This window comes from Trachypithecus francoisi, unplaced genomic scaffold (assembly GCF_009764315.1).
Source record: "Trachypithecus francoisi isolate TF-2019V2 unplaced genomic scaffold, Tfra_2.0 Lachesis_group1, whole genome shotgun sequence".
Classification (NCBI taxonomy): Eukaryota; Metazoa; Chordata; class Mammalia; order Primates; family Cercopithecidae; genus Trachypithecus; species Trachypithecus francoisi.
In genome coordinates, this window is record NW_022681454.1 from 24508729 (window position 1) to 24534891 (window position 26163).

At 39.4% G+C, this 26163-nt stretch overlaps 1 protein-coding gene and 1 pseudogene across 3 annotated transcripts in view; both read left to right on the plus strand.

Moving 5' to 3' along the window:
• Positions 1 to 876: 876 nt before the first annotated feature.
• PI4K2B (phosphatidylinositol 4-kinase type 2 beta) overlaps positions 877 to 26163 on the plus strand; it is a 35429-nt gene continuing 10142 nt past the window's right edge. For 2 of the 3 annotated variants that reach the window (XM_033213910.1, XM_033213912.1), the window contains exons 1-9: positions 877 to 1338; positions 8781 to 8935; positions 11533 to 11733; positions 12993 to 13124; positions 15841 to 15994; positions 17339 to 17406; positions 20581 to 20680; positions 25233 to 25366; positions 25933 to 25992. In XM_033213910.1, coding sequence (XP_033069801.1) covers positions 1071 to 1338; positions 8781 to 8935; positions 11533 to 11733; positions 12993 to 13124; positions 15841 to 15994; positions 17339 to 17406; positions 20581 to 20680; positions 25233 to 25366; positions 25933 to 25992 — 1272 coding nt within the window. In that variant the 5' untranslated portion in view covers positions 877 to 1070. The remainder of the gene's footprint in view (positions 1339 to 8780; positions 8936 to 11532; positions 11734 to 12992; positions 13125 to 15840; positions 15995 to 17338; positions 17407 to 20580; positions 20681 to 25232; positions 25367 to 25932; positions 25993 to 26163) is intronic. The other variant, XM_033213911.1, reaches the window with a different exon arrangement.
• Positions 7011 to 7105, plus strand: LOC117086567 (annotated as a pseudogene).

Consider the following 26163-nt stretch of genomic DNA (forward strand, 5'->3'; position numbering starts at 1 on the left):
TGCTTGTAATCCCAGAATTTTGGGATGCTGAAGCAGGACAACTACTTGAGACCAGGAGCTCAAGACCAATCTGGGCAACAGTGAGACCCCATCTCTAGAAAAAATTTAAATTTAAAAATTAACAAGGTATGATCATGCACACCTGCAGTTCCAGCTACTGTGTCTTCTACAATTTAAAGGTGGGAGGATCCCTTGAGTTCAGGAGGTTGAGGCTGCAGTGAGCTATAATTGTGTCACTGCACTCCAGCCTGGATAACACAGCGAGACCGTCTCAACAACAACAACAACAACAAAAAACGGAGAATGCAGCTAAAGCAGTGCTTAGAGGGCAATTTATAGCCTTAAATCCTTGCATTGGAAAAGCAGATAGATTTAGAATCAATCATTTTCTACTCTTAAGCAACTAGAAAAAGAAGAGGAAATCAAACTTCAAGTGAGGAATAAAGAGCAAAATAAGGCAATGGACTAGAAAACAGAAAATCAATGGAACCAAAACATGATATTTTGAAAAGATTTAAAAATTGATAAATTTCTACCTAGATTAGTAAGAAAAAAAAGAACATACAAACCCTCCTGGACGTCCAGTGGAGGAAAGAAATGTCGTACAATTAAATCTATTGTTATAGATTATGGTAAACTCTAAGAGAATTCTGTCGCGGAGGGGCCGATTTTGGTTGCATGAGGGAACCTCTTTGGAAACTACTCAGCCTCCCGCCCTCCACTGGGAGTAAAGCGAGCTGTGCCCAGCTTCTCTCCGCACTCACGGAGGCAGGTGGCGGCCCCGTCCCACCTGCCCCCCAAAGCCCCGCCCTCTGTTCACTCCCCCGCGCCGCCGCGCCACGGCCCTTCTGCGCAGGCGCGGGGGAGGCGCCCGGCGGAGGCGCGAAGTGGGGCGCGGCCGGTGGCGAGGCGAGGCGGGGCAACCGCTGGGCTGGCGCCAAGCGGGCTCGTGAGCTGGTGAGGTGGCGTCCGTTCTACCCGGTTGCTCCCGTTCCCCGCCATGCAGAACCCAGTCTCGGGCACCTGGCTGCCCTGATCTGGTCTCAGCGCGGAGGGAGAAGAGGGAGTCCATGGAGGATCCCTCCGAGCCCGACCGGCTGGCGTCCGCGGACAGCGGGAGCCCGGAGGAGGAGGAGGATGGGGAGCGGGAGCCACTGCTACCGCGGATCGCCTGGGCCCACCCGCGGAGAGGCGCCCCAGGCAGCGCCGTGAGGCTGCTGGACGCCGCCGGGGAGGAGGGCGCGGCTGGCGACGAGGAGCTGCCGCTCCCGCCCGGGAACGTGGGGGTCTCCCGGAGTTCGCCCGCCGACCTGGACCGGAGCCGCCCCACGGTTTCAGGTGCGACCCGGCCCTGCCCCACTTCCCGTGCCCCTCCAGGCGGCTGTCCTTGTCGCCCGCCTCTGTCCTGTCTCCCGCGCGCGCTAGCCGAGGTGGACGGGCTTTCCCCGCTCGCTGGGCAGCGGCTCCCGAGTTCGGACCGGGGCCAGCCGCAGCCGCAACGCGTGCACCTCGCCTGCTCGCTCTTTCTCCGGGAACTTGCTCTCCTAAGGCCAGTGGCTGTCATTAAACCGATTCTTTAGACCTCCCCGCAAAGTGAGTTTAAACTTCTAGAATCCGACACTGGGGAGAGGTTAACACTGTAAAATGACGTCAGTCCTTGCTCAAGTTTGGACTTTGCCTTTTTAATTAAGAACCTTGAACTCTCAGGAAAGTTCCCGGAGTGGTGAATTTGCGAAGTGGATGACAGGAGAGATGGACAACCAGAATATCCAGTTGCCACTGGGGCACGTTTCGAAACCTTTTTCCATTAAATGTTGTTATTGTGACTTTAGCCACAGGGAACAAAAAGCAGTTGAAAGTCTGTTCCTGCCCTCTTACAGTTTAGTTTCTCTTTCTTGATTTACTTCTAATACGTAAGAAAACGAAACGAAAAGCCTCTTTTCGCTGTTAAGTGAACTGATACCCTCAGGTGAAACAGGGCAATTGAAACGATGTTGAACGTTAGTTAAATTTAGGTATGCTGTGCAGGCCTGGATATTTGTTAATAAAGTGAGTTTTTCTGGCGTGTTGAGTGGAGTTAGACTAATGTGATGGGAATAGCAGACTTGTAAGACTCTCAGCTAGAGGTGAGACAGACTTGTTTGTAAAAAGGCGATGGTAACACCTCCCTGCTGGTTGTGAGGATGGATTAAATGAGATGTTGTGCACCCTGTTGGTTTATTGCTTCACACATGACAGCTTAAAAGCCACAGAAAATGGAAGTTTCTCTAACAGTGCTTAGTTTTTTTGGAGTTGTTAGATTTTAAATGTACTGTTAGTGGTACACTAATATGTCCTCTACAGTTTAAAGAATTTTGGATAGAATCGGTCATTCAAGTTCTAGCTGGAACATTCAGGCATATTCTAGAGTAAATAAATCAGAGAAGCCCAAGGGGAGCCGTTTGTCTGATTGTTTAAGCTTTAACCAAAGTCTGCTCCTGTTATAATGTTTACTGATGGATGCATTGACGTTTAACCAAATAACGTGAAGCTCGAACCAGATCACAAACGGGCCTGCATTCGCCTAGCTACATTGGCAATTTGGGCATATATTACTCAGAATTTAATCTGTAAAATAGCTAGCTTGCCTTTTTCCGCCTCTTACCTTGTGTAAGCTACCTTGTGTAAGCTACCTTGTGTACCTGGATTTTTAAAAGAGCCTAAAGCCTTCAAAATGCACTTATTCTGTGAAAGTGAGGTATTTTATAAACAAACAATACTAAGGCTAGAAAAAAATCAAAGCGAGAGGCCAACGAGATGGCAGTCCTGTAATCCCATCCCAGCATTTTTGGAGATCTAGGCAGGAGAATAGCTTGAGGCTGGAAGTTCAAGACCCACCTGGGCAGCATAGCGAGATCCCCATCTCTATTAAAAATAAATCAACAACAACAACAAAAAGTCAAAGTGAGGATAGAGTATAGTGTTAGAATGCAAATGGATTCTCAGAATTCCTACCTTTTTTAAAGGTAGTATCTTACCTATATCACAGCTTACAATTTGCTAAGATCTTTTTTAAAAAGTATTTTATTCTCCACTGCACTCCGGCCTGGCTCTGTCTCAAAAAATAAATAAATAAATAAGTAAATAAATAAATAAAAAATTTTTATTCTCTGCCAGGTGCCGTGGCTCACGCCTGTAATCCCAGCACTTTGGAAGGGCTAGGTGGGTGGATCATTTGAGGTCAGGAGTTTGAGACCAGCCTGGCCAACATGGTGAAACCCCACCTCTGCTAAAAATACAAAAATTAGCCGGGCATGGTGACGGGCACCTGTAATTCCAACTGCTTGGGAGGCTGAGGCGGGAGAATCGCTTCTGAATCTGAGAGGTGGAGGTTGCAGTGAGCAGAGGTGGCTCCACTGCACTCCAGCCTAGGCGACAGAGTGAGACTTTGTCTCAAAAAAAAAAAAATTATTCTCACAACAGCACAGCAAGTTAGTTGTTATTCACCCTTATTCTCGTTATGAGGATTCAGAATTAATAAACTGGTAATGACTGGTAGCTCGTAGGACTTCAGAGGTAAATGGTTTGCCCGAAGTCAGATACCCAGGAAGTGATAAATCACCCAGGAAGTGATAAAACAGAAAAAAGCCTAGTTTTTTTTTCATGTTCTGCCCTTTTTCCATTTTGCCGTGGGTCCATAAGTGTTATAAAATAATTGTGTCTCTGGTTATTTTGGAGGTTTTTACGTTTAGTGGGACTTTAAAATAGTTTCTGTGAAAACTTTAAAAAAATTTTAAAGACTGAAATGTTCATGATTGAGTAATTTAACTCGATTTTTAAGTTTAGTTATTTTTTAAGTGACTCCATTAACTTCATTTGTCCTTTACCATCTGATTTCCATGAAACTACCTCACTAGTTCCAAGAAATTCTTGCCTTTAGATTAATATGAACATCATTTATGATGCTTAACTCTTGTTTATATAAGCAAGAGGTTTATATACTTTAACCAGTGGAAGAATGTCATATGTCTGTTATCTTTAACAAGGCATTTAACAAAAAAGACAAACAGCATAAACCATAGTGTTGTTGGATCAGTGTCAAAGTGAAAGGATTAGTGCATTCCTTGTTCTAGTTATTTTAATCAGTGAATTGGGTAGTAATGATAGCTAATGCCTACATAGCAGTTAATATGTGCTAGGCATACTTCTATATGCTTCATATATGTTAATTCATAACCAACCCTGTGATGTGAGTACTGTTTTTTTTTTGGGGGGGTGGGCAGTGGGTGGCAGTGGGGGGACAGAGCTTCACTCTTGTTGCCCAGGCTAGAGTGTAATGGCATGATCTTGGCTCACTGCAACCTCCACTTCCCGGGTTCAAGTGATTCTCCTGCCTCACCCTCCCAAGTAGCTGGGATTATAGGCATGTGCCATCATGCCTGGCTAATTTTGTATTTTTAGTAGAAACGGGGTTTCACCATGTTGGTCAGGCTGGTCTCGCACTCCTGACCTCAGGTGATCCACCTGCCTCGTCCTCACAGAGCACTGAGATTATAGGTGTGAGCCACCATGCCTGGCCTTGTTCTCATTTTAAGAAAGTACAGAGAGAGGCTGGACATGGTAGCTTATGCCTGTAATCCCAACACTTTGGGAGGCCTCTTTGATGCACACCTGTAGTCCAAGCTACTCAGGAGACTAAGGCAGGAGGATTGCTTGAGCCCATGATTTCAGGTTACACTGAGTACAGTGAGCTATAATTCCACCACTGTACTCCAGCCTGGGTTACAGAACAAGATCCTGTCTCAAAAAAAAAAAAAAAAAAACACGAAGTGACTTCTCCAAGGTCCCAATTAATACAAATCAGACGCACTTAGCTTCTGTTAGAGAGCCTAACAGTTAGAAAACAGTATTAGAATTCACAAGGAGCTGTCAAAGTAAAAGAAAATGAATTTGTAAGTCATTTAATGATTCATGGTGGCTTATGAATATGTGAATAGAATAAGAAAATCATTTAAAAGGAAGAAAGATGAGAAGAAGATGGAGCCTGGAATAAGAGTACATAAGATGCACCTCAGATGCTTAATGCAGGCAACCCATAAATTTGATTTTTAAGATTACTGATCAGCTAACTTGAGAGAAACACAATCACGAGGTCTATAAAGTTAAAATAAACTGGTTATTTGAACCAAAACAGAATGGACAAAGCATAGCCTGTCACAGTCTCTTGGTGAGTGCTGTATGCTAAAGAATATCTGTGATAAAAGTGATTAATTTCATAGAGGTAGTTCTTAAAACTTCCCTGAAGCCCATTTCAGCAGAAATAGTTTTTAACTATTGGTGCTATTTATATTGCCTCATCTAGGTTCAATATACTGATAATCTTGTTTAATTTAGAGGAAGATTTTAGCAGAGTAGATGTTCCATGTGTTTTGACCATTTTCCATAAGTGAGCTTTTGAAAGACAGTGAGTGGCAGTGTGTTGGAGAGTATTTCTCAACCAGTGCATAAAATACATTGTTTTCCATCCATTGCAGACATGCATCATTCATCAAATATTCTGAGTGCCTACTGGGTGCAGTGGAAATCAAGGCTTTGGGGAAACAATAGTGACCTGTATTAGATAGATGCCTGTTAACCTGCCCTATCATCTCACAGCTTTATAGCTTCATGGAGGAAACAGTCAAAACAAACAGCCCTAAAGACTGTGTATATGTGCTTGGATGGGGAAAGCTGTGCATTGAGGCATGGAGCCATGCCCTAGATGTAGGGGCCAGGGAAGACTTAGAGAAAGTGGCATCCAATTCCAGACCTGAAGGGTGAATAGCGCCAAAAGCCCTGAGGCTGGGTTCAATGCACTAAATTTGTGAACACCTCAAGTTTCCTTTTTTTTTTTTTTGAGACAAGAGTCTTATTCTGACACTCAGGCTGAGTGCAGTGGCATGATCATGGCTCACTGCTGCCTTGAACTCTGGGCACAAGTGATCCTCCCACCTTAGCCTCCTAAGTAGCTGGGACTACAGGTAAATGCCACTGTACCCAGCTAATTTTTCATTTTTTACAGAGATAGGGTCTCACTATGTTGCCCAGGCTGGTCTTGAACTCCTGGACACAAGTGACCCTCCTGCCTCAGTCTCCCAACATGCTGGGATTACAGGTGTGAGCCACTGCACCCGGCCAGTGAACATCTATTTTGTTCTAGAAAATATTCTGGTTAGTGGTAAGATATGGTAAAGATGGGCAGGTTTAGGTTTATAGTTCTAATCCTCAAGAGAGAGTTCATTTTGATTTATTTGTTTGAAATGGAAACTCGATAAGTTACTTACATACTTAATACATACTTACTTCATACATACTTCAACTGTGCTAAATAAAAAAGGTTATACAATGAGTTCTCTTATTTTTAGTTCTCTACTTTTAGTCTCTGCATTTTAAAGGACCAGTAATAACCCTTAGGTGTGGTCAGGGCAAGGTCATTCAGCAAGTGTTTATTAAGTGCTTATTATGTTCCAGGAACATAATAAGTTCTGTAAGTTCTGGGGATACAGTGGTGAAATAAATCCTTGTTTTGAAGTTTCTCTTGTCTTGGAGTTCACTGGTTTCTTGGAGCACCCAAAATAAATACATAATAGATTAGATGGTAAGTGCTAAATAGAAAAATAAAGTGGAGGTTAGAGATTAGATAAGATCTTGGGGGTCATAATGACTTGGAGTTATTGTGAGATGGGAAATAAATGGGCTGGTTGGTCCAAAAGAGTGACATGATGTATGTTTTAAGAGCCATAAAAAAGAACAAGATCATGTCCTTTGCAAGGACATGAATGGAGCAGGAGGCTGTTATCCTCAGCGAACTAACACAGGAACAGAAAACCAAACACCACATGTTCTCACTAATAAATGGGAGCTAAATGATGAGAACACATGGACACATAGAGGGGAACAACATATACCAGGGCCTTTCGGAAGGTGGAGGGTAGGAGGAGGGAGAGAGTCAGGAACAGTAACTAATGGGTACTAAGCTTAATACCCGGGTGATTGCTTCTCGGTCTTTTGGCTAAGATCAAGTGTAGTATCTCTTCTTACCAGTTTAATATCTGGGTGATGAAATAATCTGTACAACAAACCCTCAAGATAGAAGTTTACCTATGTAACCTGCAGTTGTACCCCTGAACTTAAAAGTTACAAAGAAAAAGGATTCCTAGCTCCACTGTTAGGTATAGAGGGGGCATGGGTGAGAGAGGGAGACCAGTTAGGATGCTCTTAGAATAATCGAGGTGAGAGCCAGTGGTAACCTGAATCATGTGGAAGGAATGGAGATGGCAAGAGGTGGTTGGATTTGGGGTATTTATTTAAGGTAGAGCCAATACAACTTGCTGATTGGATGTAGAGGGTAAGAGCGTGAGATCATGGATGATTATAAGGTTTTTGGCCTAAGCAACTGGAAGATTTGGAGGTGCCAGCAACTGCAATATGGGAAACGTAGGGATGAAGCCTTTGGGAGGTGTGGCAAAGGTGAAGAATGAAGTTTTGGGTAGTAAAGTTTGAGATGTCTATTAAGCATCCAAGTGGAGATGTTGAATACAGTAGTCGAGTTTAGGGCAGAAGTCCAGACTTGAATTAGAAATTTGGGAGTCATCAGTGTTGGTAACAAAGAGAAGAGGACCATGAATGGAACCTGGGCCATTCCAAAGTTAAGTAGTGGGTAGATAAATGCAGTGCTGGGGGCTGGTCATGGTATTTTGTGATTGCTGCTTACTAATGAAATAGTAATAGATCCTCTCCTGAGAGAGAGGATGGAAGAGGAAGTGTTGGGAATTTGAGGAGAGGAATTGGCTTGTGTGCATTTCTTTAATTCTGCTGCCGTGGTGCAGGCATGGAGTTGGTAGACTGTTGGGTTTTACCGGGACTGGGAGTTTTGCAGGTGACCATGATGAGGGGAGGAAGAAAGAGTGATTCTGTGAAGACCCAGCATAATTTAAGCTGGCCAAGGAGGCGGGAAGCAAGGACTTGAAGGGAGAGAATTCCAGTGACATGGGGGAGCAGTCCTTTGTAGGTTCTAGTAGGGCAGAAGAATATTTGGACTTGGAGTGCCAGAGGGACTGAACTGGGAAGACAGGAGGTGCTTGACATTGAAAGTGTGGTGAGGTGCAGTTACTGGTATTGACAAGATCTGAGGTATGACTGGGGAACTAGAGGATGAAATAGGATGGAGGATAAATCATTGCAGTACAGAAGTTCAAGTAAATGAGAGGTATTAGTATTATTTTAGTGAACAGTGAACTTCCTCCCATGTTATTATTATTTTTATTTATTTATTTATTTATTTATTAGACAGTGTCTCACTCTTGTTGCCCAGGCTGGAGTGCAGTGGTGCAGTCTCTGCTCACTGCAACCTCCACCTCCCAGATTCAAGGGATTCTCCTGCCTCAGCCTTCCGAGGAGCTGGAATTACAGGCGCCCACCACCATACCTGGCTAATTTTTTGTATTTTTAGTAGACACGGGGTTTGGCCACGTTGGCCAGTCTGGTCTTGAACTCCTGACCTCAAGTGATCCACTCGCCTCAGCCTCCCAAAGTGCTGGGATTACAGGCGTGAGCCACTGCACCTGCCCCCGCCCCCATGTTATTTGGAAATTGAAGAGAAGTGGGGGTTGTTAGGCAGCGGAGAGGAAGGAGGATCGGAGCAGTCTATACAAATCTTGATTACATTTTTCTGTACCTTATGTCCTGATACCAGCAAGCTAATCCATATTGCAGGTCCATATCATGAGCATTCTCATAGCTGGTATTTCTTCTTAATGCAGTAACTACTGGTACTTCGGAGATGAATGCATTCTTGGATGACTCAGAATTTGCAGATATTATACTGAGAGCAGAGCAAGCAATAGAAGTTGGAATTTTTCCGGAAAGGATCTCTCAGGGTTCAAGTGGAAGCTACTTTGTGAAGGATCCTAAGAGGGTGAGAATTTCACAAACCTATTATATGTAATAGAAACTTTGGTAAATACTAGTTTAAATATGAAATCATTGTGAGTTTCTAAAGATATTTTCCTCTTAAGTCTGATTGTAACCTCTTTTCCAAAATAAAGGTCAGTTTTTGTTTGTTTTTTGAGACAGGGTCCCCCTCTCTCACCCAGACTGGAGTGCGGTGGTGCAGTCATAACCTCACAGTAACCTTGACCTCCTGGGCTCAGGCAATCCTCCCATCTCAGCCTCCTGAGTCAATGGGACCACAGGAGTATGCCACCACACTGGGCTAATTTTTGTAATTATTTGTAGAGACAGGGGTCTCCCTATATTGTCCTGGCTGGTCTTGAACTCCTAGGCTCAAGCAAACCTCAGCTTTGGGTCCCAAAGTGTTGAGATTACAAGTGTGAGCCACTGTGCCCGGCCTCAGTTTTTTGCTTTTACTAAAGCACTCTGGTGTTTAGAAACAGAGCTAATCATTTCAAGTCACAGTTTGCTATTTTGTTATTTTATACTTGGTTTGAAGCATGTATTGGATACCCATATTCCGCTGTAGCCTTATTGAGTATATATATTCACAAGTCCTTATCTTATGGAAGTCTGTAACCTTGTTAGCCAAACACAGTGGAAGTTTAAACCTTCAAAACTTGTTTAATGTCATTTCCAAAGTACTTCATTTTTTTTCAAAGGTAGTGTATGCCTTTTCTGGCATTTTACCAGGGGAAGGAGGCTCAGCAATCTGAAGTTTGAAAGTATTGGAATGTGAAAGTGAAATGAACCACAGGATGATTCTAGAGCAGAAAAGAGAAGTTGATGTGGCACTTTGCTCCACTTAGTCTAGAATTTTTCAAAAATATGTTGTTTTTTCTAAAAGCTTTCTGAATGATGCATAATGAGCAGTTCTTTTCTCTGGGGGAATAACATTTATAATTTCACCCCTAACTTTTTTTGCAGATTGAAGTTATATTTTTAAAATGATTTTAAAGCATAATCCTTTTTTGAGATTAAAATGTATTTGTAGGTACTGTCAATCTCTCAATCTTTATTCTAAGCTTGATTTCTTAATTTGATCTTGCTGACTTTTTTACTAGTGACTCAGACTGTATTGCATTATATTTATTGTATAATAAAGCAATTATAAACTTATAATAAGATTTGTTCTTGTCTAAGGATAATTAAGCTTCTAAATTGAATATGAATATATTGTATCAAACAATAAGAGTATAGAGACTTTTAGACATTCATGAGCAAATAAAGATTTTTTAATAGGAGAGAGTTTATTTTATTTAATTAATCAATTTATTTATTAAGATGGATTCTCGCTCTGTCACCCAGGCTGGAGTGCAGTGGCGCAATCTCGGCTCACTGCAATCTCCACCTCCCTGGTTCAAATGATTTTCCTGCCTCAGCCTCCTGAGTAGCTGGGATTACAGGCGCACGCCACCATGCCCAGCTAATTTTTTATTTTTAGTAGAGATGGGATTTCCCCATGTTGGCCAGCTTGTCTCCTGACCTCAAGTGATCTGCTCACCTCCCAAAGTACTGGTATTACAGGTGTGAACCACCGGGCCTGGTCAAGAGTTTACTTTAAGTTGGTTCCTGAAAAAATAACTGGAAAAGAATTAGGGTAGGAGAATCTGACAGCATGGATGTGTACTAGATCTTATCATCTTTGTATTTTAGAGATGGTTTTTGTCATTGGATTAATTTAACAAATACTTGGATGTCTACTGTGCATCAGGTACTGTTCTGAGTACTGGAAATGCAGCCCTAACAAACCAAGTCCCTGCTTCTTACAATGTACTTTAATGTGGGGAAAGTAAACAGCAAACATGTAATGTGGATATGTAATAGATATTGAATAATAACATTGTTTGACCTAGAATGGTGGTTTTCAAACATTTAAAAATCAGTGAAACTCTTTTTCTTTTTCTTTTTTTTCTTTTTTGTAACAGAGTCTCGCTCTGTCACCCAGGCTGGAGTGCAGTGGCGCGATCTCCGCTCACTGCAAGCTCCACCTCCCGGGTTCACGCCATTCTCCTGCCTCAGCTTCCTGAGTAGTTGGGACTACAGGCGCCCACCACCACGCCCGGCTAATTTCTTTGTTATTTTTAGTAGAGACGGGGGTTACACAGTGTTAGCCAGGATGGTCTCGATCTCCTGACCTTGTGATCCGCCTGCCTCGGCCTCCCAAAGTGCTGGGATTACAGGCGTGAGCCACTGCACCTGGCCCAGTGAAATTCTTTCTTAACTTGGAAATCCAGCAATATAAAACAGGTGAAATTAGAGTTAATCTGGTTAAGTGGCATGAGGTCTTAGAGCCTTGCCCTCACCTTCCCAGGGTTTGTCAGAGCACAGTTTGAAAACTATTGGTCTTGATTTTAGATTGTTGAATGAGAATGAATATGAAAATGTGATTTGAACTAAATATCTTAATATTTGAGGTTTATAAATCCTCTTAATAGTTTGAGGATTTGTGCCTATATCTTTGGTGGGAAGCAGTAGAAAATAATTTATTAGAATGCATTTTATAGATGATTATCTATATATATATAAAAAGTCTAATAAGATTTTTACTTTTTGCTATAGAAAATTATTGGTGTGTTTAAACCCAAATCAGAAGAGCCTTATGGTCAACTCAATCCAAAATGGACCAAATATGTCCATAAGGTCTGCTGCCCTTGCTGCTTTGGGCGAGGCTGCCTGATTCCTAATCAGGGGTACCTTTCCGAAGCTGGTGCCTATTTTGTGGACAACAAGCTTCATCTGGGCATCGTACCTAAAACAAAGGTAAGCCAGACTTTATTTTTAACCATGGACTTTTAATTTACAACCTGCTTATATCTGAATATTTCAGTATTTGTTCCTAATGATAGAACCTAAAGTGGAGCCCCTTTTTTGGTAGTAGTCCAAGAGTCATGAGTGACTGGTAACTAGTAAATTGATTCTGGTGTAGATCCACAAAGTATTTAAGGGAATGTGTCTTGTCCCTGTGAGATCTGACAATGCTAACAAAAAGAGGATAAAGACCTAGCATTCAGAAGGCAGGAAAATATCAGGGGATCCAGAGATCCTGTTGAAGGCAGAGATAGCCAATGTGCTCAAAGACTACTATTGTTGTCCTTTCAGCCTTTATACAAAATTTTTTTCTTTTCTTTTCTTTTTTTTTTTTTTTAAGAGACAGAGTGTTGCTCTGTTGCCCAGACTGGCCTTCAATTTCTGTGCTCACGCAGTCCTCCTGCCTCAGCCTTCTGAGTAGCTGGGACTACTGGCACATACCATCATGTGCCTGGCACCCACATCTTTTCTCTTTATCATGGCTCACTGTAGCCTCGTCCTGCTGGGCTCAGGTGATCCTCCCACCTCAGCCTTCTGAGTAGCTGGGACTACAGGCACATACCATCATGTGCCTGGCACCCACATCCTTTCTTTTCTTTTCTTTTTTTGGAGATAGGGTCTCATGCCCAGGCTGGAGTGTAGTGATGCAATCATGGCTCACTGCAGCCTCGTCCTGCTGGGCTCAGGTGATCCTCCCACCTCCGCCTCCTGAGTAGCTGGTAATACAGGCGTGCACCACCACACCCAGCCAGTTTTTGTATTTTTAGTAGAGATGGAATTTCTCCATGTTGCCCAGGCTGGTCTCAAACTCCTGAGCTCAAGCAGTCTACCTGCCACAGATCCCCAAAGTGCTGGGATTACAGACGTGAGCCACTGCACCCAGCTAACTTGGCATCCTTTCTAAATTTTTACTTGAAGCCTTCTTTCTTAAAATGTTTATTCCTAAGTCTACATTTTAATGCTGTTACTTTCACCACTGGCAAATTTTAGGCCTCTGAAAGGCTTTTATACCACTCTCAGAAGGAAATATGTGCCATTCATTTAACAAGGCTTTGCAAAATTCCCTGACTTTTCTGTTTTAGATTATCTAGGGCCTTTATTACAGGGTTACACTTTGCTAATTTTCATCGTTAGAGTGAATTTCATGGTGTATATGAATAGAGATTCTATAATACAAATTCTAACCATTTTTCTATATTGTATGTTTCTAGGTGGTTTGGCTTGTCAGTGAGACATTTAACTATAATGCGATTGACCGTGCAAAATCAAGAGGCAAAAAGTATGCTTTAGAAAAAGTGCCAAAAGTGGGTAGAAAGTTTCATAGGATAGGACTCCCTCCTAAGGTAAGTTTCCCTGATAAGCTTTATTTAGAGGGCAATCGGGCACATACATCCTGAGCTCTAGGAGCTAGGCATTGTGCTTTTAGCTGTGGATATTATTATAGCACAGATTTTTCATCTTCCAGGAGCTTATAGTAAACAGGTAATTTCAGTGTAATATAAAGCTGTTGAGATGATGGTAAGCTCAGGGAGCTCTTAGAGGATAGATGGACGCCTAACCCAGTTTAGAGGGATGGGAGGTGTTTCCAGGAAGAGGTTGCATGAAAGGCTTATAAAATAATGGGTAAAAGCACAGGTCTGAAATCAGACCTAATCCCAGCCTCTCTGCTAGTTTGCTCTGAGACCTTGGGCAGGTTCCTTATTCACTCTCTCTTTCTCTTTCTCTCTCTTTTTTTTTTTTTAATAGAGGGTCTTACTCTGTTGCCCCATCTGGAGTACAGTGTTGTGAACAGGGCTTTCTGCAGCCTCAACCTCGTGGGCTCAAATAATCTTCCTGCCTCAGCCTTCTGAGTAGCTGGGACCACAGGTGCACACTACCAGCCTGGCTAATTTTTAAATTTTTTTTTGTAGAGATAGAGTCTCACCATGTTGCCTAGGCTGGTCTTGAATTCCTGGGCTGAAGCAGTCCTCTCGCCTTGGCCTCCCAAAATGCTGGGATTTCAAGTGTTAGCCACTGTGCCTGGCCAAGTTCCTTACTCTTTAAGCCCCAGTTTCCATAAAATGAGAATGATAAAAACTACCGCTTAGGTTGTTGTGAGGATAAAACTAAGAAATTCATGTCAAGTACTTGGTACATAGTAAAGGTTAAGTAAATGGTAGCAGCTATGTTTACTTACTGCACATTATATTTTCTTTTTTCTTATCACCTTTAAATAAACCTGAGGGATGGTAAGCAGCCAGCTAAACAACGGTAGAGAGGGTTAATGGGAAAGGCATTCTAGAAGAAGCTTTAAGATTTATTTATTTATTTTATTTTATTTATTTATTTATTTTTTGAGACAGTCTCGCTCTGTCGCCCAGGCTGGAGTGCAGTGGCGCTATCTCGGCTCACTGCAAGCTCCACCTCCCAGGTTAATGCCATTCTCCTGCCTCAGCCTTCCAAGTAGCTGGGACTACAGGTGCCCACCACCAAGCCTGGCTAATTTTTTGTATTTTTAGTAGAGACGAGGTTTCACCATGTTAGCCAGGATGGTTTCAATCTCCTGACCTCATGATCCTCCCACCTCGGCCTCCCAAAGTGCTGGGATTACAGGCGTGAGCCACTACGCCCGGCCAAGATTTATTTTTTAGAAATGTATTTGGCTTATGATTTTCTTGCTTCTGTGCATTTATCTAGATAAAAAGAATTTCAGTAGGAATCATTAACCTAACTTTTAAGATAAATTTTACTCAAAGTGGGCAGGGAGTTTGAAAGTTTTTAAAAAACCTGTTCTTCCTTATACATGCTGAAATAAGTGTGACTAAAGGAGGATGTTATTTCCATATTTATGACTACTGGTTCTTAGTTATAAGTATTTTAAAGAATACCTTTAGGAAATCATGAAAATTTTATGCCAATAACAAAAACATAAAGTGTTAGAATAAAAAGCAGATTTTCTTTGTGGTGATTTGTTTGTATTTTTGAAGGAAACTAGGTTTACCTATTACCTGTTTGTCACATACTACTTAAATTTGTATTTCCTTCTCCAACAAATTGTTTACTGTTAACTAGTAATCTTATTAACAAAAATGCCTTTTTAAATGGTCATATCTTAAAGGAAAGGACTTTTTCAAAGCCACTATCAATATTATGATTAATAGATTTGTTCTTTAAAATTTTAGACAGGGTATTTAATCTGTGAATCTGTGTGGTTGAGGAATCTGTCCTTTTTTTTCTTTTCTTTTTTTTTTTTTTGAGACAGAGTCTCGCTCTGTCACCCAGGCTGGAGCGCAGTGGTGCCTCTTGGCTCACTGTATCCTCCGCCTCCCAAGTTCAAGCGATTCTCCTGCCTCAGCCTTCTGAGTAGCTAGGACTACAGGCGCATGCCACCACACATGGCTAATTTTTTGTATTTTTAATAGAGATGGAGTTTTACCATGTTGGCCAGGCTGGTCTCAAACTCGTGGCCTCAAGTGATCCACCCGCCTCAGCCTCTCAAAGTGCTGGGATTATAGGTGTGAGCCACCACACCTGGCCTCATCCTATTTTTAAAATAAAATGATTTATTTAGAATTCAAAGAAAGAGTCTAACAGCTAAAAAAAAAAAATGAAAAAAGAAAAAAATTATTTACTGTATTTTATGTCAAAAAAAGAATCTGGAAAAGTTTATTCAGTAAGATAAAATTGCACTGTTATTGAATAAGCAGAATAGGTTTAAAATTTGGCCTCCATAATTACATTCATTTTAATGAATATTTTTAGAAAATGGCATTCTTTTTCAGAGTGTCACATTGGAGATACATGTTTATTCTTTTTTAAAATTTTCCCAAAATAGCTGCTATGCTCCTTGAAAGTCTAGGGGTAAGCATTTTTTATCTGCTATGTATTCTTTATGCAATTATTTAAAATTAGTGTATAAAAATAGTTTTCTTGATAAATGTGGCTTATCTAAATTAGCGTTAAGTCTTCTTTCTTATTGTGTTTACATGACGTATTTTTTGACAGTACTGCTGAGAAATATAAATATTAATCCCCTTGTTCTTGTACTTTCTTTTCTAACTATAGTTCTTAAAATTATAGATTGGTTCCTTTCAGTTATTTGTTGAAGGTTACAAGGAGGCTGAATATTGGCTTAGGAAATTTGAAGCTGACCCTTTGCCTGAGAATATTAGAAAACAATTTCAGTCACAATTTGAAAGATTAGTTGTTTTGGATTACATCATCAGAAATACAGGTATTGAAGTTCTCTTATTTGTTTACTCAAATCTTGTTCATTTTCAAACTATATTCTTGTTATCTAAATCAAAGTGGTAAACTTTTGTTGCTGAAGTCTTGAAGCCACTTTCTCTGTCTACCTTGGCGAACAGATGTAGTATTGACTGTCCTGGGCAGAAGTCATCCTGTGTGGGATAGATTCTGATTCATAGCAGGCTCTTAGATCAGTTCCTGTCCCCTAGAGAGAAATTTCCTAGGGGCAAGGCAAAAGTCAGATATTGGTTATCTGCATAATGTGAGTAATTAAGGCTTCATTGTATAAATTATGTTAGCTTATTTTGACGTTATGTAACCATTAGTGTAGTCTATAAATACACTAAACTCTTAATTTTTCCCGTGCTATAAAGGGGCAATGATGTAAACCAGGGGTGTCCAGTCTTTTGGCTTCCCTGGGCACACTGGAAGAAGAATTGTCTTGGGCCACACATAAAATACAGTAACACCAATGACAGCTGATGAACTTAAAAAAAATAATAATTTTAAAAAGTCTCAAAAAAAACTCATCATGTTTTAGGAAAGTTTACAAATTTTTGTTGGGCCACATTCAAAGCCATCCTGGGCAGCATGTGGCCTGCAGGCCTCGGGTTGACTTTGATGTAGATTATCCAAAGCAGGGGCTCCCCATTGTGGGTCCCTGGACTCTCGGGGTCAGCATTATGTGAGAATTTGTTAAACACGCATCTTCTCAGACACTACGCCAGACCTTTTGGAACAGAAATTGCAAGTGGGTGCTGGCAGGCTGGGTTTTAAGGTACCCTCCAGGTAATTATGATGCATTCTGAAGTTTGAGAACCACTGGTTCAAAATGTTTTCTTATTTAGTTTTTGGCAAAGCATCAGATAATTTTCCAGATTTACTGTCTTAATTTATATATATATATATATATATATATATTTACAGTCTAGACCACTTCTATGCTGACATGAGGTGAGCCTGCTTAGAAATTTGCCTAGAAGTAGGGGTTAATGCTTTTTCTTCCTAAAGTGAAGAAAAGCTCTTTGATTTTAATAACCTCGATTTAATAATTGTATCACCTCACAGGGTAGTAGTTTTGAGGATTACATGGATTATTACATACTAAGCACTTAAAACAATGTTGGTCGAGAGAAAATATTCAGTAAATGTTAACTCACATTTATGGGTTTGTTTTTTTTTAAGTTTCTTTGTGTTAAATTGTGACCTCTAATATGCTATGGATAGCCAGTGAAAGTCTCAAAAATCAGGAGATCACTAGATTTTTCTCATTGATACTAAGCCATGATGTCCATAGAAATGAAGTAACAGATTTTGTTTGTTTTGAAAGACAGGGGCAATGATAATTGGTTAGTCAGATATGAAAAGCAGAAATGTGAAAAGGAAATTGACCATAAGGTAAGGAAATTTACAATTGTATATGTTTATATATATACACCCACACACACATATGTATATAATTGTGTATAACTTGTGAATATATATATATATTCAATTTCTGTAAAAGATTTCTTTAAGTTATTCTTCACCATTTCCTCCTTCTTTCACTTAATCTTTGGTTTTTACATCTACTTTTTCTGTTTTTCTCACACTTCTTATTTTCGTCACTTGTTTACATTGCATTCTTGATTCTTGATTTTTTTTTTTTTTTTTTTAAGTGGAGACGGGGTTTTGCCATGTTGACCAGGCTGGTCTCGAACTCCTGGCCTCAAGCAATCCACCCGCCTCAGCCTCCCAAAGTGCTGGGATTACAGTCGTGTGCCACCACGCCCAGCCAGTTCTGTTTTTTCTTTTGTCAACTGTTGGGCAGCTTTATTTTATATTTCGTATTAGAATAGAAGAATAATACCTGCTTAGTAGTTTTTTAGAGTTTGAGAAATTTATAGAATCCCCATATTTTGCTTTTATGTAATAAAGGCTTCTGGGATGTTTGTTCACCATGTTTGTATTTTACTAATTCACTTTCTTCTGAGTCCTTTCATTCAGTGTTAAATAATACAATATTATCTAATAAATGGAACGTGTGTGCGTAACCTGTGAATCATGTCCACTGAACTTCAAAAAATTATTAAATACTTTTACTGTTTATAAGAAGCTGGTTTTAACATATATAATAGACTGCACAGAGCCTCAACACTGATATCAGAGTTATAGATTTTAAGGTCATTGCTATCGACTTTGAGTACCAAGTTCAAGTTTTAGATATTTACATAAGATTTTTTTTTTCAAAATACTTTTACAAGTTTAAAAGTTTGTACATTTGGGAAAGTTTTAAGTGATTAAAAATATTTCTTCAATATTTATAATTTATGTTCTCAAGTAATGACTTAAAGCTGTTGCATCATTTTTAAAAGGTTGTACTTTTAAATGTTTATCAAGGATATTTAAATATATATATTCATAGCACTTAGCAATAAAAAGGAACAAACTTGATACACACAATAGCATGGATGAAACTTAAAATTATACTGAGTGAAAGAAGCTACACATAAAGGGAACATATCGTATGATTATATTTATATTTAAAAATTAGAAAATGCAAACTAGTTTCTAGTGACAGAAAACAGACCAGTAGTTGCCTGGTCTTGGGGTAGGGGGAAGGCTGGACTGCAAAGGGACACAAGGAAACTTTGGGGTGAAAGTTTCACATATGTCAAGGCTCATCACATTGTACTTGTTAATATAGGAAGTTAATTGTATGTACATTATACCTTAATAAAGTTGTAAATAGGAAAGAATGATAGAAATAAAAATAAATGCCAGTTGTAGCAGAAATGGGCTTAAAATACAAACATAAATGCACATATATATAAGCTCCTGGGCCAGGCACAGTGGCTCATGCCTGTAATCACAGCACTTTGGGATGCCAAGGCGGGCGGATTGACTGAGTCCAGGAGTTTGAGACCCTGTGTCTACAAAGAATTAAAAAAAAAATTTTTTTTAAAGCACCACTTAAGGATAAAAGACTTTAAGAGAGTAGAAAAAGTAAAATGAAATAAATTAGCCTGACATGGTGGCAAACACCTGTGGTTCCAGCGATTCAGGAGGCTAACGTGGGAGATAGCTTGGGCACAGGAGGTCAAGGCTGTGGTGAGTTGTGATTGTGCCTCTGCACTCCAGCTGGGTGACAGAGCAAGACCCTGTCTCAAAAAAATAAAAAAAATTAAAGATAATTAAATAAACGTAAGCTCCCGAAATTATTTTATTTGTATATCTTGAGCAGTTAGATTTTGCTGAAAATTCTTTTGCTTGAGTATTTTGTGCACTTTCAATGAGGTGTAAGACATTTGATATAAACTAAAAGAAATAAAGTTGGCATACCTCACATCAGCCTTCACTGTAGTGCTTTTAACTTAAAAAATTTGTTTTACTTTTTGTTATTTTATCTAGGCCACTTAGTAGTAATGGCCATCTGTCTTTAAGTAATCAGAATACTCTTTTTTTTCTTTAAAAAATGCACACATTTAACTTTAGTCTGTTTTAATTTCTAAGTAAAGCAATTCCAAAAATATGAAGTTAACATCAGGGCCATGTGAACCACCATGATAAAATAAAACAGATATTCACAATAATTACATCTAAAGATAGTTCAGCTTGATAAATCACCTTCCACAGAAATACTCTTTAACATGAAAACCCTCTTTCTGCTGAGATCTTTATTTCTGTTATGGAAGAATACAGAAGTTAGGAACAGCCTACTGTATTAGTACATTCCCACACTGCTATGAAGAAATACCCAAGGCGGGGTAATTTACAAAGAAAAGAGATTTAATTAACTCACAATTCTGCATGGCTGGGGAGACCTCAGGAAACTTACAATCATGGCAGAAGGCACCTCTTCACAGGGCGGCAGGAGAATGAGTGCGAGTAGGAGAAATGCCAGACTCTTACAAAGCCATCAAATCTCATGAGAACTCACTCACTATCATGAGAACAGCATGGGGGAGACCGCCCCCATGATCTGATTACATCCACCTGGTCCCGCCCTTGACCCATAAGGATTACAGGGATTACAATTCAAGATGAGATTTTGGGTGGGGATACGGCCAAACCATAACACCTACATTCAAGAATATCTTGAGGTTTCTTCTACTAGATCTTATTATATTTAATTATGGTCTTTGGAGGAATTTCATTTAGAAACAATTTATATTTGACTTATTTCTTTGGGACCCTAAGAAAGACTAGGTCTTAATAAGGTGATTTTATTAAGGTGTTTAAAAAAATCAGTAATATTTTACATCATACATTTAAGCAATGAATCTAGCAGTAAATTAGCTAGAACATCACTTTTTAAAGTCACAATATTTTCAAGCCTTTTAAAGAGAAAACCATTACTGAGTAATGGTATAATATCAAATTTTAAAAAACGGTGGTTAGGAAATACGTGTTTTTTCAGACAGTCTCTTCCATTCCTGTGTGAATTTGTATTTTTTCTGGTAGCATTGTTAATTTTTGTAGGTTTTTCAGAGAGAATATGTTCTTAAACATCAATAATTATTATAAATAGTTTATCCTTTGGGAATATTTATATAGGTTCTTTTATCAACATATCATTTTTCTCCTCTATAGGAATCAAAATGGATTGATGATGAAGAATTCCTTATTAAAATAGCTGCAATTGATAATGGTCTAGCATTTCCTTTTAAACATCCTGATGAATGGAGAGCATGTGAGTATTTAGAACCTTCTGTGGATTCTATAATTACCTTTTTTCCAGAATGAGAAGGGAAAAAAATTTACAGATACCATAGAGGAGGAAAAAGCAGATGAAATATGATTATTCATTAAGGCTCAGTTTTAGGCATTAGGGATGCAAATATATACTACAGGGTCTTGCTATGAATTGTTTGCTTAGTTTGGGATGACTGGTTTTGATTTTTAGGCTTTGTGTTATCCTTGGAAAATGAGTTCAGTAGTGTTCCAGTTTTAAAAATATATATAACGTTGAAATTATTTTAATATTTTGGTAGAACTATATTTTAAGTTTTTGGTTGTATTAACTTATAAAACAATTTAGGCCTGCCCTCCATCTGACCTCATTCTTAGGGAGTAGTGCTTTAATTGCCTTCCCAGTCTCTCTTGTGGTAAATGATTACATTTTGTACATCTTCTTGAACCAGTTTTAGACACTTTTATTTTGCTTAAAATTTTCCGTGACTTCTTGAGTTTTAAATTTATGAGTATAGCATTTTATTAGAATTCTCTTATAATTAAAAAAATTCCCTCTGTGCATATTGAGTATTTAGGGAGTGAAATGAAATGATGTCTAAAATTTGCCTTAAAATACTTGTGGTGGTGTGGACAGGAGGGATAAATAAAGCCAATTTTGCACAAAATTTGGTAATAATTGAATTAACATGGGAGTTTATTATAGTCGTTTTCTGATATTTGTATGTGTTTAAGATATATGGACCAGGCATGGTGGCTCACACCTGTAATCCCAGCACTTTGGGGGCTGAGGCTAGCAGATCGCTTGAGCTCAGAAATTCAAGACCAGCCCGGGCAACATGGCGAAACCCCATCTCTACAAAAACTACAAAAATGGGCCAGGTGTGATGGCCCATGCCTGCAGTTCTAGCTACTTGGGAGGCTGAGGTGACAGGATTCCTTGAGCTTGGGAGGTGGAGGTTACAGTGACCCAAGATGGCACCACTGCACTCTAACCTGGGTGACACAGTGTAAGGCCCTGTCTCAAAAATAAAATAAAAAATATATAGTATGTTTTAAAAATCTTTATATCCATGATATGTCTCTTTTAAATTCCTTCAATTTATTAGTGAGCCTTTTACTCATTAGGCTTGCCAAAGATTTGTCTGTTGTTAAGCATTGGCCCTTCTATTTATTTAATTATTTATGCTTTTTTCCCCCAGATAATTGCCTATTTATTTTATAGATCAGGCTTTTAGTTTGTTTGCTTTTTCTTTTATAGATTTATGTTTTCCGTCATTATTCTTTTTTCCTATTATGTTCATACTATATTGCTTTCCTATAAATGCATATTAGGCCTCATATTTTCCTCTGGGTATGATTTTGGCTAAACCATGGATTGCACAGGTGCTACTCTATGACTCTGCCTTACATACTTATATTTTCTGATTTTCTTTTTGACAGGAATAATTAGAAGTATTTTGTCTGATCTTAAAATTTCTATGTCAGCTTATTTTAATTGTACATTGTTACTATTTCTAAGAAACTGTTCATTGTTGTTATTTTCCAGCATTATTGCATTGTGATCTGTGAATATGGCCTGTGTAAATTCTGTTTTACAGTTTGTTAGTAATTTCTGTATGATCCTGTATATGGCCTATTTAGAGGATAGTATTTGAAAAGAATGAGCACAAAATTCTGTCTACTAACCTAAAGGTTGTTAGTCATATCATATCCTTTACTTATTTCCTGACTATATAATCTGTTAATTTTCAGAGGAAATTAATGATCACTGTGATTGTGATTTTGCCAGTTTTTTCTTCAATTTCTATGCGTTTTTTGCTTTGTATTTCACATGTGTAGAGGTCCAGTGGTTTATCTTCCTGGTGGCGTCTTCTTTTTTTTTTTTTTTTTTAATTAGTGTGACATATATCCCACTTTGTGTATACCTCAGTGGTTTATGCTTTTCTTATTTGGTTTTCGGTAACATTGTTATACCTCTGTTCATTTTGTTAGCATATACCTGGTATTATTCTCTACATTAATATATGTGTGAATGAATTACAAGGTCCCCCTCTGTCACCTAGGCTGGATTGCAGTAGCATGCTCATAGCTCACTGCAGCCTCAAACTCCTGGCTCAAGCAATCCTCCTGCCTCAGCCTCTTGAGTAGCTGAGACTACAGGCACACGCCGTCACACTCAGCTAATCTACTTTTATTTTATTTTTAACTTTTATCATTTTGTTCTAGATATATGACTTATGAAGGATACTTAGCAATAAACTACTAATATGCTTAAGCTTTTCCTGCCATCTTATTTTTTTCCTGTTAAACATGAATTGTAATTTGTTCTTTTTTGCTTGTCCTGTCTTTTGTTGAACTGATTTGAAATGTCTTGGTTCCATTTTATGATTTTCTCCTAATGGTTTGGAACCTTTATGCAAATTGCATTTTTAAAGGGTTTAAAGGGTACATCTAGGAAATTTTTATCAAACATGCAGTTGGGGATTAAAGGTTGGAGCTTGAAAAGGAATTGGTAGTGGGGATATAGTTTTTATTTATTTATTTATTTATTTGATTCCTGGAATATGAGAGAGAGGAAACAGCTTTTAAACTGTCATCCTGGCCGGGCGCGGTGGCTCACACCTGTAATCCCAGCACTCTGCGAGGCCGAGGCGGGCGGATCATGAGGTCAGGAGATCAAGACCATCCTGGCTAACACGGTGAAACCCCATTTCTACCAAAAATACAAAAATTAGCCGGGCATGGTGGCGGGTGCCTGTAGTCCCAGCTACTTGGGAAGCTGAGACAGGAGACTGGCATGAACCTGGGAGGTGGAGCTTGCAGTGAACCGAGATCATGCCACTGCACTCCAGCCTGGATGACAGAGCAAGACTCTGTCTCAAAAAAAACAAAAACAAAAACAAAAAAAAAACCTGTCATCTTGTTGGTGGAAGCCATGGTGTGTTTGCTATTACCCAGGAAAATCACAGAGAACAAACACTATTGCCTAGCACAATGCCAGGTATGTAAGTATTCAATAAATGTTTTATGAATGCTTAAACGAATAGAGAAGAGAAAGGACTAAGTGTGGAATCAGGGCTAACAGTGACATTGAAAGAGGGGAGGAAAAACTAGCAAAAGAGAGTAGGAGTAGCTTACAAGACAAGATAAACTTAGAGTGATATCTCCAACGCCACAGAGGAGAGAATTTCATAAAGGAGATGGTAGAAAACAGTGCTACATACTACAGAGAGATTAAGTAGCATGACAACAGCAAGTGAGCCTTTGGACAGACCCTTGGGTCTGGCGACTGGTGGCCTTCGGAGAGAGAGTTTAGATGGTAGTACTAGAAGTTGAGTGTTGGGATTAAATGTAGAGGCAGATGAAAAATAAGGGCCTTTCTTCTATGAAATTATTCAGGGAAAACTAAAAAGAAAATTGGACATATCTACAAGGAGATGTGAGCCAGGGGAAAGACTTTCTTTAGAATGAAAAGTAACCTTCCTACTGTGTGCAGTGAGATAGATCAAGAAGTGAGAGCCAGACATTGAGGTGAGCTCCTGTAGTCCTAGCTACTTGGGAGGCTGAGGCGAGAGAATTGCTTGAGCCCAGGAGATTGAGGCTATAGCGAACTAGGATTGCGTCACTGCACCCCACCTAGGTGACTGAGGAGAAATGACTCCAAAGGCAGATTTCTTCTTCAGGGCTTTCAAAGTGGTAGGATCCACCAAAGCTGGTGATTCTCACTGGATATGCTCACGGTAGCTCTGTGGATGATCATGTCAGAAAGCTTACACTCTTGCAGGAATCTGAATATGCACCCTCTCTAGAAGATTATACCTGTACAAATCTCTCTAGTCCTGGCACGGTGTGGATTTAATGGTCTTCTTGAGGGAGAACTAGAATTAGCTCAGAATCGTGGATCTTTTGTCTCTTAAAGTGACTCACCTATTTACCTTCTAATGATTTCAAAGTTTAGAACATCTGTGTACAAGTAAGTGCTTAATTCCTGATGATTTGTAGCTGTGGAGGGCAGGCAGCCCTCAGCCGTGGTATTCAGTCTGTGCCTGGGTGCGGTGATACGCACCTGTAGTCCCAGCTACTTTTGAAGCTGAGGTGGGAGAATCCCTTGAGCCCAGAAGTTCGAGGCTGCAGTGAGCTATAATCATGCCACTGCACTTCAGCCTGGGTGACACAGTGAGACCCATTCTCTTAGAAATATATAATAATAAAAACAATCTGGGGCTGTGTACAAGGTATAGGTATTCATCAGTTTCTGAAATGAAGAACCAGATAGATTGAGATACATTTAGAACTATTTGAGATAGATTCATTATCCAAACTCTTACTCTTTACTGTCTAAAACTCAGAGACATTACGAGTTTACTATCTGAATTGACTGTCCAAATCTGAGTAATTTGGATTGCAGTGTGTAGTTTTACTCTGATTAAGTTCTTATCCTGTCCTTTTTTGGGGAGAACCTAGGAGTTGTAGGAAAGAACCAGGAAAAATGTGAGTCTAAATAAACCATTTCCTACCACTGATGAGGAGAATGCTTTTTTCTCTGTTAGATCCATTTCACTGGGCTTGGCTTCCTCAAGCAAAAGTTCCTTTTTCTGAAGAAATAAGAAGCTTGATTCTACCATATATTTCTGACATGAACTTTGTGCAAGATTTATGTGAAGATCTCTATGAACTTTTTAAGGTAAGTTAATGCTTAGTTTGATTATTGCAGAAAATGAAATCTTAAAATAGAAGAGACTGCTTAATAGAGCTAATTTGCAATGTACTATTTCTTGTATTGCTGCTTGCCATAAAACCTGACAGGACGGAGAGGAATTAGCAGTTTTATTTACAGGAGCATACATTCATAAAGCTATACTTACTATGAGCATTCTTTGAAGTGAGACTACATTAAAACTTAATTTGCTGTTTTCTTCAAAAGTTGAATTTTTACAAGGAGACTCTATAAATTATAATACATCTTTGGTGACCTGCTATGATTTAGTTCTCTTAAAAAGCCTAAATTCATTGGCTGCAAAGTCATCTTAAATCCTTTCTGGAACAAGTTAGGGTACAAATAAATAAGTCTATTCGTGTCATTCTGGGAGTATACAAAAATACCTCAGATAAAAATATTATTTTTGTTTTATTTTATCAATTAGGAAAGCTTTTTAATGGCCTTATTTGCTGAGTTGAAGAGTTCATCTGTTTTCAGATATTTATATCAAAGTCTTTATTTTGGGAATTTTTCTTTCCTTTCTGTAATAGACTGACAAAGGATTTGACAAAGCCACTTTTGAAAGTCAGATGTCTGTGATGAGGGGTCAGGTAAGTTACCTTTTTATTTGTTCATAAGGAAAAAAATCTCTCTGAAACAGTAGTCAACTGTTTTCTCCACTGTGATCTGGAGATGGAATTTTTAATACTACCTCTTATGCTGAACCAAAATAGCCCAGATGATTAGAAATGAAGTTGATTTGGCCTAGTGCGGTGGCTCAC